Here is a 17,162-nt window from a genome sequence, read left to right as displayed (position 1 = left end):
GGGACGATGCGTCATTTTGTACATAGGGGGGGGGATAGAGAAAGACTCGGGTGAGTGGTAAGTCCAAAGAACCAACATTAAGCCACCTAAGGACGAGATAAGGCATGGGGGGGACGGTGGGGGGGGGGTCTGACGTACACGGTTAATGATCCCTCTGGATTCACAGGAAATTTGTAGTATACGCATTTATCAGTCGTGTTTGGTGGTAGTGGTGGTGGATGTTAAGAGAACCCCTACCAACGCTAAAATATTTATCTCTGTAGGTAAAGATAGTAATTTCATACTACTAACGGCACCGAAGCGAAAAAGTCAAGGTCAGAAATCAGGAGCTACTCCAGTCATGTGTTCTTTGGGGGGGGGGGGGGCTGTTGGGTATGTTTAACTTTTTTTTGGCAAAGTTAGTTATTAATATATTTCTTTTTTGCATGTATATATGATAATATTGTAAAAATTCTTTTAAACATTTATGTTATTTATCATAGAATGATATAAAGAGCATTTATAGTTTTTTAAGTCTTTAACCCACTATACGATAACAAGTCTCGCATAGTCTATTCTAATTAATAGCAATACTCATTGTCCACTCGAAATTCTAGTGTCAAAATATTATGAATATCTTATTCAACAAAACTATGTTTAATATGTACTTTTTCAGTTGAGAAAAGTCTCAAATTCTTACGAAATAACTGTAAATTAAATCAAGAAGAAAATCCCCCTAAGACTTACGACAGTAGTGGCCGTTTAATGTTATTGATTAGAGACCAAGAGAATCAGTTACACCCCCTGTAAGACCAGTGGCTAATGATGCAAGATGAGACCAGTTAGTAGTAATAGATTGGAACAACAAAGTTGTATTGTTTTTTTGATAGTCATAGAGGATTATTGGGCTTCTAAGATATAAGGGGTTGATCTTTTTGGAAACCTGATAGAAAGCTGAATGAAAAATAAACGTGCTTGACTGGCAATTGTCTTTTTGAATAACTACCAAAAGCACTCACCCGTACTAAGTGCATAAGTCCTGAGTGCCAGTATTGCAGGTGCGATCACTCTTCCTCTTGTATTCCAATACAATTAAACGAATCTATCTATACAGTTTTCCCGGACTGTCACTGGCCCCTTATTTATTTTTTTACGACCTCCTCTAATCTTACATACGGACCGCCTACTTTCTATTCACACCTAACGTGGGTAGGCAAAATGGGGAACCTTTTGCACTGTTTCAATCGTCATCTGTAGACCATGCATAGTCATTTCAATCTTTCTCTCCTTCTAGGCCTAGAAGGGGGGTTGGAACCATACTTTTCGAAGAGCCTGCTCTTCATTCATTTTGCCATTATTTTCATCAAGGATGCTCATATGATCATCATTATTAGGTCTAAGTAACTGCTTGGTCCCCAATGTATTCTATGCTAAAAAAAGTTTAGCGTAAGGAGGGAGGTCTTGAAGAGGGGAAACCGTCCTCATACAAATATTAGTTTTTTTTAACTTTGAGTTTTAATGTTTTTCCTTATTTTCATATGAAAAAACTTTTTTTATTCAACTCTTTATCGTTTTTTTTAATTTTCTCGGGTAAATAAAATCATTTTTACTACTCTTGTTGATTTTGCAGATGACTTTAATATTATACAATTTAATAATGAAAAAAAAAATTACAAATTATTTACCTTTACCCAAAACTAATATGATTTTAACTTTAAGATTAACTGAACTTAATCCTAATATATTATTGTCAAATGATATATAATGATGGAATAGGTTTTCTTGATAAAACCGTTCGTGGTAACGACATGTAGGCAATGAGCTACTTGGTTCAATAGTTATATAAACTCTAAGAAACTTAATTATCATACCCAAAGATGGATAATAAAGTTTGGATTTTTTTGCTGATTTCAAATTGTAAGTTTCATCTATTTTAATTCTGTAAATCAACAGTTAAGTATCTCATAACATGTGCCTTATTTTAGAAGATAGGAAGAAAAAGACCCGAAAAGTAGAAGAATCTTACTGAAAAACGCACCAGCATATAAATCTTATCAGATTCACTGATTTTCGAGGTTTCAAGCTCCGATCTATAAAAATGTAGACTTTCTTTTTATTTTGCCATAATAACCGTTACGGTTACGTGTTTATTTATTTTTTTTGGGGGGTGTTGGTAACTTCCTATGGGTTCCTGAAGCTGTCGCGGGGGCTCAGTTTATATAAAGTAAAATGTCCCAGCGCCCTTTTTAATTGACCTAAAAAATTAGAAGACATAGAGGCTCTTTCACTGCTAATTTTTTAACAAAACAATACAATTAAAATTTTTAGATTGCAGTCTGTTCAGCATAGTCGAAAAATCTAATAACTATATTTGTGATGACTATTGTATCCCCCACCCGACCCGATGGACGGGCTGAAAGCTTTGGACTTTGCCTCTTGTTTAAATGTAGGCTCGTATTGGTTATCGGGACTTAGACCGACGTGTTAAGGTTTTTTTTCGTGGAGGGGGGCAGGGGAGATGGGTACGTGGGAGGATTTTTCATGGAGGACTTTTTCATGGGGTAAGGGAATTTTCCATGAAAGGGGTGCCGGATTTCCCAGCATTATTTAAAAAACAAGCAGAAATTAAATAATAAAACAAGTTTTTTCAACTGAAAGTAAGGACCAGCGTTAAAACTTAAAACGAAAAGAAATTGTTACGTATATGACGGGGGTTCAACCCCTTTTCAAGGTCTTAATCTTTACGCTAAAGATTTTTTTAGTACTTTAAAAACATATATTTATTATAATTAAATGGCTGGCGTGATTCTGGGCTGATTTTTAATGAGTTCGAAAAAAGTATGCACTTTAATGTAAACAGCAGTGTATTGACGAGAATGTGAATCTCCTTAATATACTCAATAATATCTTTTAACTTTAATTTTCAATTTTAACTCTTAATTTCATTTTTAAAAAGTAGTTTTTTTTTATTCAATTTAAACAGAATAGGTACAGCATTATTTAAAATTTTAAAATAAAACTTAAAAACATTATAAAAAATATTAAAAATAAAAAATCATTAAAATAAACAGTAGAAAAAAAAAAAAAATAAAAATTTATGATTTTTACTTAAGTTAAAAAATTTTTAATTTTATTTTTATTTTTAAAATTTTATTTTTAAAAAGAATTTATATAAATTTTGTAAATGAGCCTGAAACCTTCAAAAATGCTGTCGGGTAAAATTAAGAAAAAGACAATTAAAACAGCCATTGTGGAAAACCTTTCCCAAGGAAATTAAAACCCCACTCAACGTCCACCTTGAATAGGAAAATTACTGAACGTGAGAATTCCTGCAGGGTCCTCTTTTTTTCTTCTTTTAATTAGAGAACTCGATACAGAGAACCAATTAGAGAGATCCCCATTTGCTTTTACTGAATCAGGTGACTAAGTTTTTAAAATTTAAAAATGTAATGTGAAGAAATCTTCTACTCTTTTGATTTGTATTCGTAAACTAGGCACACTAAATACACTATAAAAGAGAAAATTAATGAGGTTTTCAGTTTCAACGTAGGAAACTAGTTGTTATTCGACGGCAATATCATAAATATGGAGCTGTGTTTTATTGTGATAATAGCTATTTAATGTTGTCTAGACGACATGAGCTAACACTGGAGACCGGTTCTAAAGACAGACAAACTTTAATTCACTTTTAAAGCCAAATTTCAGATATATGTTGTGCCAATTGTGTATGTTTCATAGCCAAGGTTAAGTTACTTGGTGTATCCAATTTTCACCTGAGTTTATGAAAACTTAGCAGAACTTAAACTAATCTGATGATGTTTTCAGCGGTACAATTCCATGAAAGAAACCACATATGTTTGAAAAAATATGAGAAATGGAAGATTCTTTATTTCAAAAATGACAGATGATGAAGGCTGTAATAGAAATTCATTTCTGTTGTTGCAGATGATGGGCCTGTTTAGCTGGAGTTTCGACTGAATGTTGTTTAAGGGCTAAACATTCTGGATTTTGTCGTGTTTAGAAAGCGTTTTTGGACTTATCAAAGTTTTTATATGTTTATCAACTATGGTTGTCCGCCCTGTTGTACTATAATAGTAGTACACACGAATATGTAATGAGTCAGGGGTAGTAGGTTGTAGAGTCTTTGTGTAGGCACCAGACTGGTGATAAACGAAAATCGTCATGAGTTGAAAAAACTGTAGTGACTAAAATGTGTCCGGTATTTCAGACAGACTTAATTAAACGTTGGTCACATGCAGGTGTGTAAGTTCAGTTCTCTGCGCAGGGGTGTAGATTGCAGTGGTCATAATAACTTTCCTTCTCTGGGGTCGGGGCTCTAAGGTAAAACTGATGAACATATAATGTCTAGAGTTTATGAGTCCGAGACGTGCGACGTTGTCCGTTACAATTTAATAAAATACATATTGTGTATATATGTTTTATGAAAAATTAATAATATTCTAAAATGACGTCAGACGCTGATAGTAAATTGTTATTAAAATTGAAGTTATTTTATATATACTTGTGTTAATTTTAAATGCAGTGTTTTATACTGATTTAATTTCCTAGTTGGCAGGTAAACTTATTATATATTAATATTGTTTCGTAAGTATTTATTAACTATTCAGACACATCGTACTTGACTTCAGAAACTCATATTCCAGGGTTATGAAAAATGAAGTTAGGTGATATAGACTTTATTTACTCTGACAGGACGGGTGGTGTAAATACGTAGATAGGGAGTAGGGCCAAGAAGGTAAATGCTAAGTCCTATATATGCTCTGAAGGTATTGACATTGGAATATTAATCGCTAATTTTAGAACTAAAAATTTCAGATTATCATTCTTTTTTTTATATACCATTGTAGAACCTAATGACGGAGTTATTTGGGGCTCATATTATTTTTAATCAAATTTATATAAAAAACACGCGAAATTGGATTTTTTATTTAGACACTCTAACGCCAAGGTCATTAGAAATAGTGATTTATGGTATCTTAGCCTTTGTACATTTTGTATCGAAAAAGAAAACAGCAATGTCCGCAGTCTTCTGCAATTTTGTAGGTATAGCAACTTAGTTACATCTATGATAGTATTTGGTAATGCCGTGGCTCATAAGTTAACATGGTATTCATCTGATGTTAAGAAAGCTAACGTTATTAATTATTACACTGTAAATTGAGGGGCGACATAATAAATAGAGGATACTCGGGTTTACAGGAATGCTATTTTTAATGTTATAAGTAAGTATTTCCATCTAGTAGTGTCGATAGTTAATTTATAGCTGTTTTAAAGCTGGTTAATTTAAAGTAGTGTATAGGGTTATATAAAATGGGTAACAACCATCCAGGAGGCTATGACACTGGTAAGTGTAGGTAGATTCAAGGATGAAAATTTGATAGAAAGTTTTAAGAAACTGTTGAATAACATACTAAATATTTTAAAAATTGTCTAGGTTGAAAATTGACTTACTAATGTTAGAAAACCCTTGTGTGAAGCGGCTGTTGGTGTGTTAGGGAAGAAAGTTAGGAGATCAGCTCGGAATATTCGTCAAAAAGCTCCATTGTGAAGAGATATGACGTGTACAATCCTTATACGAGCGATAGAGAACATGATCAAAAGGTCCCCTATTTTTGAGAAATTGTCGGATCTATCATATGGAAAATAAAAAATAAAACGCTCCGACGGGCTTGTACGAATTTGTCCTTTTTACATGAGTAAGGAAAAGAATATATTTGTTGATTAAATTCCGGGTTATGAAAGAAATTTTAAGTGACATTTATAAAATGTGACTTGAGCTAATTTGTTACATTAATGAAGATTACAAAATGTAATAAAGTGTTTACGTTTTCATTAGTAGTTGATCAGCTAGAACACACTAGTGTTTCTTAGCGTACTGTTCTAATTTTCAAATATTTTTTTTTGAAAATATAGAAAGGTTCCCAAAGATCCTTTTTTCAGCCAAAAAAATCCTGAAACTTATTTTCTTTGACTCCCTGAACCTTTGTTAGCTCGATCATGTCGCAAAGCTTTGTACACTGGAAATATATGATATATATAGGTTATTTGGTGTTTCCTTCAAATGATTCAGATGGATTTAAGTCTTTTACCTTATCTAATAACTTTTTGTAATCAAAATTTGAGTTGTTTTTTTTTCTATCAAAAAATTCTCAAACCTTTTGTTATCCCTAAAATCAAAACTTTACTTAAAAATTTATACTTAGTCATAGGTTATTTATTTATTGCTTTATCTATTGAGTCCTTTTTCTTTTAAATGAAATAATAATTTAGCTTTTTATTTACACAAGAGATTTTTGTTTAAATGTCTTTTAAATCTAAAATATCTGGATTATCCTCTTCATTACTAACATTAGAAAAAATAAATAAAGATAGAATTTAAAATATGTTTTTAAGATAACTTCTATATTTAAAAATTATTATGAGTATTTTTATTAGTTAGACAAAATTATTTATAGAATGCTAAAAAAAATATTATTTAGATGAACATAATGATTTTTTATACACTCGTAGTTATTATAATATATATAAAATGATAATAAGTATAATATAAAATACTTTCCATCTACTGCTCTTTGGGTACTTGATTCGATAAGGTACAGCGTTTTGATATAATCCGTACCACGTGAGCGGTTAATTAGACCTTCCGGGTGAATTTATTCCTTTTTACAATTTTGGTTTTTTTGTATATAGAAAAAAATTCTGTAAATAAAATTAAAAGAACTATGGAGAACTTACAGCCAAAACATTTCGCTATTCTCAGATAAACAAGGGCCTATACTAAATTTGGGATATAGGTTACTCTTTGTAAAACACCGCCTTTTTTTTTTTCAAAAGCTTGTTATCATAGACAGATTTTGAATTTATTTATGGATGGGATCGTAGTTCATGTGACTATTTTTGCTACATAACTTCAGGTTCCCTCCTGCCCATAGGTGCCCGCAGCCCCACTTATCCTGACAGCACCACATCAGGTCATGCGTCTCCTCCATCCCAATCAATTCACAGGGTTACTAGCCACCAGTGCAAGAAGTTCTTGTTGCCCTTATTTCTTACTATTCGGCATCCTTATAGCCTCCCTATGGAATGCCAGCGGTCTGGGTAGACCTAGACAAGCAGAACAAATATTACAATTTTTTCCAAGATGTCATCATTCATCCTGAGAACGAGCCAGCGCCGTCTCAACTTCTCTGTCGTTGTTGTCTTAGAAAGTGGGATTGACCAACACTTTTAGTGCATAATACCATTTGAAAGACTGTCAGTTAGCACTTTGCACACCCCACTCCGTGGGCACGGTATCGGACCACATCCGTTATTATTTTAAATTTCAGATGTATTAACAATGAATACACAAAATTTTTAAAAATGTGGTATACTTGAACATAAAAGGATTATTGGTGATGAAGAAAAATTTCCCAGCTAAGTACTCACCTACAGATGAACCGAACGAGTTAATATAGTAACGAGAACAAGCCACCTTCTGACATAAGGTTGTGCACGCACCTTACTCCCAGTCACGTCAAAGCTGTCCTCTGGACATCGGTTCAAAAAATGCCAAGTTCAATCAAGACTATCTGTTTTACATCCTCCCAGTCCCACGGGGGATTTCATGCGGTCTGTGGAGCCCTCTATGGTTGGATGAGAAGCAAACTCTATGGCAATATGTCGTACTTCACCCATACAACGCAACCTCGCCGACTAAATTTATTTGTCTTTGTTTCCTTATAATGTGGGAGTTACCCACACAGGTCATATAGTTTAAAAATGGAAACACTGTAGGTCATTCAGGTGCCCAACACACTTCTTAGGTTCTTTCTTTGTAGAACATCTGTTAAAATTTGAATTTTATTTGTTATTAATAGTGATTGCAGGAGATGTTAAATAAGGTTAGTCAGTTTAAACTAATGGTCTGTTTTGTAACGGAGAAAAATGGTGCAGCTAATGACAATCCTAAAGCTTAAATCCTGAGTCCCTTATTAATAGATACATTTACATCGGTACAAATGGGGGAGGTGTGGGGGCGGTATGAAAAAGAATACCGGTTGTGGATGGGTGTATGGGGACATATATTCAAATATCTGCCATTTGGGATATTTTTTTAACAAATAAAGAGTAAAAATTCCTAAGATAAAGACGACAGAATTTGCAATGTACAATGAAACTACGGTAATCATAATTTTTAATATACAAGAGTAAATGCAATGTGATATTTCAGATTGATCCTATAACAGGTTTAATTGTTATGTATTTTTGTGTATTCGTTATATATTACGCCCCAAACCTAGGATTAAAAAATACAGAATTGAAAATATAGAAATAAACAAATATTTCTTACATATGTAATATGTCTTAAAATTTATAATTGTATTTATTTAACGTCTAATTATTCTTATTTTGCGACAGAGGTATAATATATACAAATTAGAAAATTGAATCATCGGTGATTTAGTAGCTCTATTTGTTTCAAAGAATATGCTCGGACATGTCATAGATCAACATAGTTCAATTTTTATGGAATAAGAATGATACTTACAGATTTTCTGAATTTTTTTTTAGAACAATTTTTAATTGTTCAATATAATGAACTTTAAAATTAATAAAATTAAATATAAACATATATCGTGCCTTAGGGTGTCTGTTTAAATTTGTGCTTGGTGGGGGGGGATACAGGCTTCAGGGGGTTTCTTTAAACGGCAGTACATATCTACAATGTTCACGTATAAAAAAGGGGGTGGTGGCTTAGTCACGTGTGTATTAGTATTATTGAGGAACATATACATCGAATTATATATAGATGTTTATGATTTTCAATTGATTATGTTTGTGTGTAAATTCATCTTATACAAAATGGTGATTTTATGGGATAGTTTTAATTTCTTCAATTTTTTTTGATTATATAGAAATTTTTAGTAAATAAATCCAATTAGAATTTAATGAACAATAAGTAAAAAGCACATTTTTTGTTTTTTTTCTATAAATATTGTGAAATATTTAATAAGAAAACGATGCAAATAAATATTCAGCTTCCTGAATCAAATATTATTTACATGATACTTCCTTTAAAATACAGACAACTGGTTATTTCTTATATAACTATTATAATAAACTTACATGGTGTCTTAACTTAAAGTCGTTGCTAATTTCATTTTAAAAATCATACCTAGTGAATTATTAGTCACGCTTAGGCATTACATTCGTGCACGGTTGTGGTCCGTGCACCATTGTTGTTTTTGAATCAGGCTGAAATTTGTTTTTTTTTAATTTTATACTTTATTTATTTTGATAATTAAACAACTCATTGAAAATTTATAGTTATTAGTGTGGACAACCATGTCTAGAACAAGATAAGCACACAGTTAAACAACACCTTCATTCATTTAGAGTTTTCCTTAACCCTAAAATCACTTGCAGACACTAAAAATGCACCTGTCCCAAGATTTGCACGATAAAAATTTCTAGATATCAGTCTTGCGTAAAGCAATCTAAAAGTTAAATGTTAATACCTCCTGTTCTGAGAAAAATCACCTAAGCCACCGGGGCAAGGTTTATTTTTGATTCACGTTACCAATTTTTAAAGAATCAGTTATTAAAAAAAGACGGCATATTATATATTGAATTAAAAAAAGCTGAGAGGCTCAAGAACAAAATGCGATGAAATGATGAGAGTGTTGTTGATCGAAATCAAAATAATATCTGTTATGGTTTGTTGTGCAAAGGATCTATTAGCAATGTTTAAGGTCTGACTGAGGGTAATGGACGTTGAGACTTTCCAGGAATGTTGAAGAAAGATTGAAGGTTAACACATTTCTCCTCTCCTTGTCCTGCTTAGATCATCTTTCTCCTCTATAATTATCAAGTTTATAGTTTTCCTTTTATTTAAACTAGTAAAAGAATCTAATTTCTATGACTTTTAGCGATCTAGGAGGCATAGAAATTGAATCATCCTCGATGTATACTAAATCATCAGACACTGTCTATATTAAGGTTACCACCAGGGTCTCTTTACAATATTTTAGGAATGGTTACAAGGATTTACTTATCTACTTTAATGACCACTACTGCTATTAGTAATGTAGTACTGTCGTCGAATTCTTATGACTTCGGCTGTCACTGCTTGAACCTACTTGCATATTTGACTTATTACAACATTAACCACCTCTATTTTATACAAATATCTTGTCCACTATGTGTTTCAAGGTAATCACATAGGTTTACCTGTAATATCACGGGACCCGCTAAGGGTAATAGTTTAATATTTTCAGGACCACTATTGCTAGTTCTTTGACTGCAATTGCGTCTGCTTGTCACAACGTCGATCTTCAAATGCAACTGTAAGAGATTTAGACTAAATAGAATTGTAACTGCTTATGACTATGGCTGAGCCATTTTGCATATGCGAGTCTGACTACTTGCAATTTTGACTATTTGTGATTCTAACTACTTTTTACTGTAAATACTAGCGAACGCGATTACTTCTGACTAGGACTAATACCATTTAATGGTTGTTATTTTGCTAAGACTGAGACTGTTTACAACTTTCATAGGCAGTGGTCGCGATTACTTCCTACTATTACTTCTTGTGACTGTCTATACCTTAGTCCACGGGTACTTACAAATCACACTATTTCCGAGTCTGACAACAAAAGACTACTATTATTGTGATTTAGAGCAGTGAAGTTAATCAGACTGTTACTGTGGCTTCGAATGGTACTCCGAATTCTGAAACAATTGCAACTATGACTATTATAAATAAAGCTATTGATTTAAAAAAAAAAAAAATAAAATTGTTCTTCAGATTAAAGTGATATAGTGCACCCAGGTTGACAAAAACTCTTATTTGCAATAGCTCAAGAATATCTAAAGTTATTAATCCATATATATCAATTATTATTAAGTGGATGCTGACTTCAATCCGAATATGTTAAATTTGTATCTTTTTTCAGAAAGCTTAATCTCCAATAAAAAGAAAACAAATAATGAAACATTCCTGTCGAATTAAAAAGAACAAAAACTGCTAAAAACAGTAGTTTTACAAACAGGTCTTTTGGGCCTTACTAAAGACTAATTGTATTTCATGAAGGTTATTTTATATTTACAATATTGAAAAATAAAAATAAAATGCACAGTGAAGTAAATTTTCAATTTTTTAGTTTCCTGTGTTAATTTAATTATATATCAAATATTTGTTTTATATGTGCCTATTATTATTTATTAATATATTAATTTATTTTTAATTTGCCGTCGAAATCTAAAAAAAAAAAGCAGAATATGCTATACTCATAGAAAAAAAAATACAAATAAAACATTTTGTGATAACGAACTGCAAGTTAGGAGTGACTCGGTTCAAGAGTAGCCGAAACTATTGAAAATTGAGTTTTATCACCAATGGATGTATAAAAAGAATTCGCTTATTATGTTTATTACAATCATATAGGATTAATCAAGTTTAGTGTTACACATCAGAGGTTACGAGCCTTAGAATATGTGCCTGATGTTTGAAATAGGGGGGAAACAACTGTTAAACTTCAAGGAATATGAATGAAAACCACGCAATCAAAATTAACGTACCCTGGAATTCTTTTGAAGACTTTTCCAGTTCCACTCTGCAAAAACGTTGAATATTTCTATTTTTGCCAGAAGAAAGATCACGGTTGCGTGTCTGGAGAATTTGACAGGGCGGGGGGTGGGGGTGCACTGGACGCTGAAAAAGCGGTCTAGGGAGTGGTGTCACTGGAGGGGGAGGGGTATAGGTAACAGAGGGTGAGCGAGATTGACAGGCAATCTTTGAAAAACCAACAGAACTATTTCGATATATGAAGGGTTGTCCCTTCCTCAACAACTTGCTCTTAAAACTTCAGTTTATGTGTGTTTCCCCACTTTTTAAATGTCTACTGAAAAAAGGGGGCTGTTTAAGTATAATAAAAAGCTTTTTTTTAAAAGGGCTATCAGCTTTATTGTAAAAATCAAGGTATTTTGGAAGGAGCAACCCTTCATATACGGGATAAATCTGCCAAAATTAATATGCAAATTTTCTTTTAATTTTTCATGTACTGTGAGATACGTTTAAACCTGCGTTAGTTGAACAACACTTATGAATAAGCTTTTTCAACTGAAAGTTGCTAGCAAAACTAAAAACTAAAAGTAACCTAAACCATTTTTTATATCAAAGGAGCTGTCCCTTCTTAACCAACTCACTCTATGATAAGGTTTTCATTGTTTTGAAATTAGAGTTGTGACAAAGAGTAATATTTAGTTTAAAGAGCGAGAAGTGTAGGAGGGAACAGTCCCTTTACTGTTACGACTTATTTCCGTTCGATTTAAGATTTAATGTCACTCCTCACTTTTAGTTAAAAGCTTATTGATTGAAAGACGTAATAAACCTAGAGAAGAATAGGCAGCAGCCAATTTTCTGAAGTTTTGTTCGTTTTATAAGCTTGATTTGAATACCTAATTTGATTTTTACTCGTTCAAAAGAGTTTTCTTTTATTTTTTTATATTTTTTTTATTTTTTTTATATCTGTTTGCTATGATTGTTTATCTAATTTCCGTTTGTTGTAGATTTAATTTTAATCTTTAATATGGATTTTTTGTAGTTTTTAGTTTTACTTATTTCTTGAATTATTTTTAACTTTTACTAATTTTAATATTGCTTATCAATTTTATTTTAAAAACTTCTTTTTGTAAATTTTGTTTTAATAAATGATAAAAACAATAAAAACTATTTTGGTAATTGTAAAAGAATTAGCTTGTCCTATAGGAAGCAATCTACTATGTATGATGATATTTTTTATTTAATTCTATACTATTTACATCGAGATTATATCCAGATAAAGTACTAAGAGACGAATAAATTGGTTTTAGATTGAGAGGGGTCATGTCGATCATATTTTGACTTATTGATAAATAATTAAACGGCACGCGAGTCACCAGGCCCTTCATTACTATGTTATATAAATTAGGAATAAGTGTTTGATTCAGACAAAAGTTTTAACGAAGGTCCTGTATCATGTATGGGGTACCCGACAAATACATCGAAGTGATTAGGCTGTGTACGGGAACGAAATTGCTGCGGTTAAGGTTGCAAAATAAGGGTAGTAGCTTGTTTTGTATTAAATCAGGAGTTATACACGGTTGTGTTCTCTTACCTTTTTTATAGTGGCGATCTTCAAGAATACGGTCAAGGTTCTTTAAATACCCCTTGGAAACATGTTATTATATCAATAATTTTTCGCATGTTTTAAGAGTATAGAATTACAAAAATTTTTTTAACAATGATTGCGAAGCAGACTAAGTTGCTTTGACTGGGAGCTTCACCTACTTAGGATTTTATAATTTAAAAGATCTATCCCTAGGGGCTGGGGGGGGTCGGAGTGTATCCAAAGTTATAGTTGGGGGAAGTCAGCTAGGCCAAAAAAAAGTTACCGCACAATATTTCTATTGGATAAGGTCGGGGAACAGGGGCTGGGGCGGGGACCTTACTGCCTTCTAATCTGTTTGGCGACCTAAAAAGGGCACTGAAACTTGTAACTTTCGTGGAAATGAGCCCTCTTCTAATGTTAGTACTGCTTACTGCCGTACTATGCACCGAAGCCCAATAGCGCCTGAGTCACCGCAGTACTGCGGTCGTTTGTCCTCCTGTATCCCAATTCAAGTCACAGCCTCCCTATTTACAGTCTCCCAGGAAGTTCCCATGCCCCTTAATTTTTTTTTAGGACATCCTCTCATCTCAATTACGGACAGCCTGCTTTCTATTCACCCCTAGCGTGGGTAAGCAAATAGGGGCCCCTTTTGCACTGTTTCAATCTTCATCTGTAGAACACGCATAGTCATTTCAACTTTTCTCTCATGTTAGGCCTAGAAGGGGGGTTGGAACCATACTTTTCAAACAGCCTGCTCTTCAGTCCTTTTGCCATACTTTTCACCTAGTAGTGCTATATGCTCATCATTATTAATTCGTAGTAAGTTTTTGGTCATAAGGTGTTTATGTGCAGAAAATAAGCTGAGATTGAGTAAGGATGTATTAAGGAGGAAACACCGTCTTCATACAAGTAATAATTTTTTTTCCTTTTGAGTTTTAATGTTTTCCATTACTGTTAGTTGAAAAAAACTGTTTACGTTACATTCTTCGTGTTTTTTTTTAAATAGTGCTGGGAAATCTAATTAGATGTCCGACTCGTTTATAGATGTCCAAGACATTTAATATTATTAATTTTAATAATGAAAAAAAAACTCCAATTGAGATACTTTGAAACTAAACGAAAAAATTGGTAAATTTAAACTTAAATGCAAGTCAGATTTATCTTTTCTGACCAAGTGATTGCTTCTGCTTGGATAGATGTTTATAATCACACACTTTGTGTTAATGGCTTGTAAGCGAGGAACTACCAGACTAAATGGTAACATAAACTCGAAGAAAATGAATTATGATACAAAAAGATGGATAAAAATGTTTGGATTTTTATGCTGATTTCAAATATATCAATTTCATCAAGATTAATGCTGTAAATCAACAGTTAAGTATCACAGAACATTGGTATTTTTTTTGAAGACCGTAAGAAAAAGACCAGCAACGTAATTTAATATTAATTAAAAACGCCAAATCAGATTACGCTTATCAGATTACCGGAGCTTAGATGTTTCAAGATCCGATATGGAACATTGGAGACTTTTTTTTTTTATCTACATACGAACTATACCGGTGACGTGTTTATTTTTTTTTGGGGGGTGGGCTATTGTGATAGACCCCCTGGTCCAATGCTAAATCGCGCGGGCGCATTAGAAAGGAAAAAAAATTGTACATTGCCCTTTTTAATTGATCTGCAAAATTATAGGATAACTAGGCCCTTCCCATGCTAATTTTTTCCAAAAATAATACGATCAAAATTTTTAGATAGCATTCTCTTCTGCAGAGTAAAAAAATATAATAAACATGTCTTTGATGAATACTTTATCCCCCCGACTCCATGGGGGAAAGGTTGAAAATTGTAAACTTGGCATATTTTTTTAATATTGCATAGTTGTGGGTATTGGTACTGCGCCTGAAGGTTGAACGTTTTTTTTCGGTGGGGGGGTCCGTGAGAGAGGGGTGCGTGGGCGGAGGTTTAAGGGGGGACGGGAATTTTTCAGGACGGAGGTGCCGGATTTACCAGAATCATTAGAAAAACAGGCAGAAATTAAATAATTAAACAAGTTTTTTCAACTGTAAATAAGGACCAGCGTTAAACCTTCAAATGAAAAGAAACTGTTACCTATACGAGGGGGGGTCACCCCCTTTTCAATGTCTTGATCTTTACGCCCAAGTTTTTTTCAGTACTTTAAAAAGATATATTTATTTTAATTAAATGGCCTTCGTGAGTCTGGGGTGATTTCTAAAGAGTTGGACAGAAATATGAACTTAAATGTAAACAGAGGTTTATTGACTAGAAGGTGAGCCCCCTTAATATAAGTAATAATATCTGTTCTCTTTAAGTTTTATTGTTGATTCTTACTTTCAGTTTAAAAAAGTATTTTTTTTTTTAATTAAAAAAAAAGCTGTAACACATTAATTAATATTTGAAAATAAATCTAACAAAAACGTTTAAAAATGCATTAAAAAAAACTGTAGAAAAAAAAAAAAAAAAAAAAACAATTTTTTTCCTATTAAGTAACTGTAAAAGATTTTATCTTTATTTTTTATTGTAAACTTTTATTTTTTAAAGGAATTCATATAAATTTTGTAAATTCGCCTGAAGATTTAAACAATGCTGTTGGATCAAATTAAGAAACGGACAATTGTAACAGCCGTTGTGGATAACCTTTTACATGACAATTAAAATTACACTCAACACTCAACCGTGAATAGGAAAATTACTGAATGTGAGAATTACTACAGGATTCCCTTCTCCTTTCTTTTATTGAGAGGACTCAACACAGAGAACCAATTAGAGAGATCCCCATGTGATTTTACTGAATCAGGTGACTAAGTTTTCAAAATTTGAAAATGTAATGTGAAGAAATCTTCTAATCTTTTTATTTGTATTCGTAAACAAGGCACAATAAATAAACTGTTAAAGAGAAAATTAATGAGGTTTTCAGTTTTCAATGGAGGAAAATACTTGTTATTCGACGTCAATATCATAAATATGGAGCTGTGTTTTAATGTGATAATAGCCATTTAATATCGTCTAGACAACAGGAGCTAACAATGGAGACCGGTTTTAATGACAGACAAATTTCAATTCACTTTTAAAGCAAAATTTCAAGAAAATGTTGTGCTAATTGTGAATGTTTTGTAGCCAACGTTAAGGTAATTGGTGTAGGTAATTCTCACCTTTGTTTTTGAAAATTTAATTTAACCTAACCTAACCTGATGATGTTTTCAGCGGTACAACTCCATGAAAACAATCACACAGGTTTGAAAAATATGAGGAATGGATGATTCTTATTTCAAAAATGGCGTATTTTGAAGGCTGTCATAGAAATTCATTTCTGTTGTTGCAGATGTTGGGCCGTTTGAGCTGGAGTCCCGACTGAATTTTTTTTAAGGGCTAAACATTCTGGATTTGGTCTGTTTTAGAATGCATATTTGGGCTTATCAAAGTTTTTTTATGTTGATCACCTATGGTTGTCCTCCCTTTTGTAATATAATAGTATTACACATGAATATGTAATGAGTTAGGGGTAGTAGGTTTTAGATTCTTTGTGTAGGCACCTGACTGTTGATAAACAAGAATCTCCATATGTTGAAAACCATGTAGTGATTAAGATGTGTCCAGAATTTCAAAAAGCCTCAATTAAACTGGAGGTCCCACGCACTTCTTGAGGTTTGGTTCTATGCGCTGGCGTGTAGATCGCAGTTATCTAAATCCCTGTCATGCACTGGGTTCCGGGATCAAAGCTTAACCTGAGGCCGAAATAATTTCAAGAGTATAAGAGTACGAGACTTGCAACTTGGACCGTTACAATGTTAATAAATAACTATCGTGTCGACATTTTTTCTGAAAATTCAGACAATTGGAACTGGACTTCAGAAGCTGATAGTCCAGTGCTAGGAGAAATAATATTAGGTGATATAGAGTATAGTTACTCATACTGGAATGGTGGAAGACTGTGAGAATTGCAGCTTGGAGAGTTACACTGTTAAACAATAACTAATGTGTCGACATTTTTACTGAAAATTTCAGAAT

The 17,162-nt window shown here is 32.7% G+C and overlaps 1 protein-coding gene across 1 annotated transcript in view; it reads right to left on the bottom strand.

The window, feature by feature from the left end:
• Window positions 1–17,162, bottom strand: part of LOC148938351 (uncharacterized) — an 88,739-nt gene that overhangs the window by 49,111 nt on the left and 22,466 nt on the right. The window contains exon 3 of the mRNA XM_089107867.1: window positions 10,213–10,326. Coding sequence (XP_088963993.1) covers window positions 10,213–10,326 — 114 coding nt within the window. The remainder of the gene's footprint in view (window positions 1–10,212; window positions 10,327–17,162) is intronic.

This window comes from Artemia sp. Qi Xiang Cuo, unplaced genomic scaffold, assembly GCF_049724085.1.
Source record: "Artemia sp. Qi Xiang Cuo unplaced genomic scaffold, ASM4972408v1 HiC_scaffold_3386, whole genome shotgun sequence".
In the NCBI taxonomy this organism is placed as follows: domain Eukaryota; kingdom Metazoa; phylum Arthropoda; class Branchiopoda; order Anostraca; family Artemiidae; genus Artemia; species Artemia sp. Qi Xiang Cuo.
The sequence above is the reverse complement of the archived record's forward strand: the minus strand, read 5'-3'. Positions and strand labels throughout refer to the sequence as shown.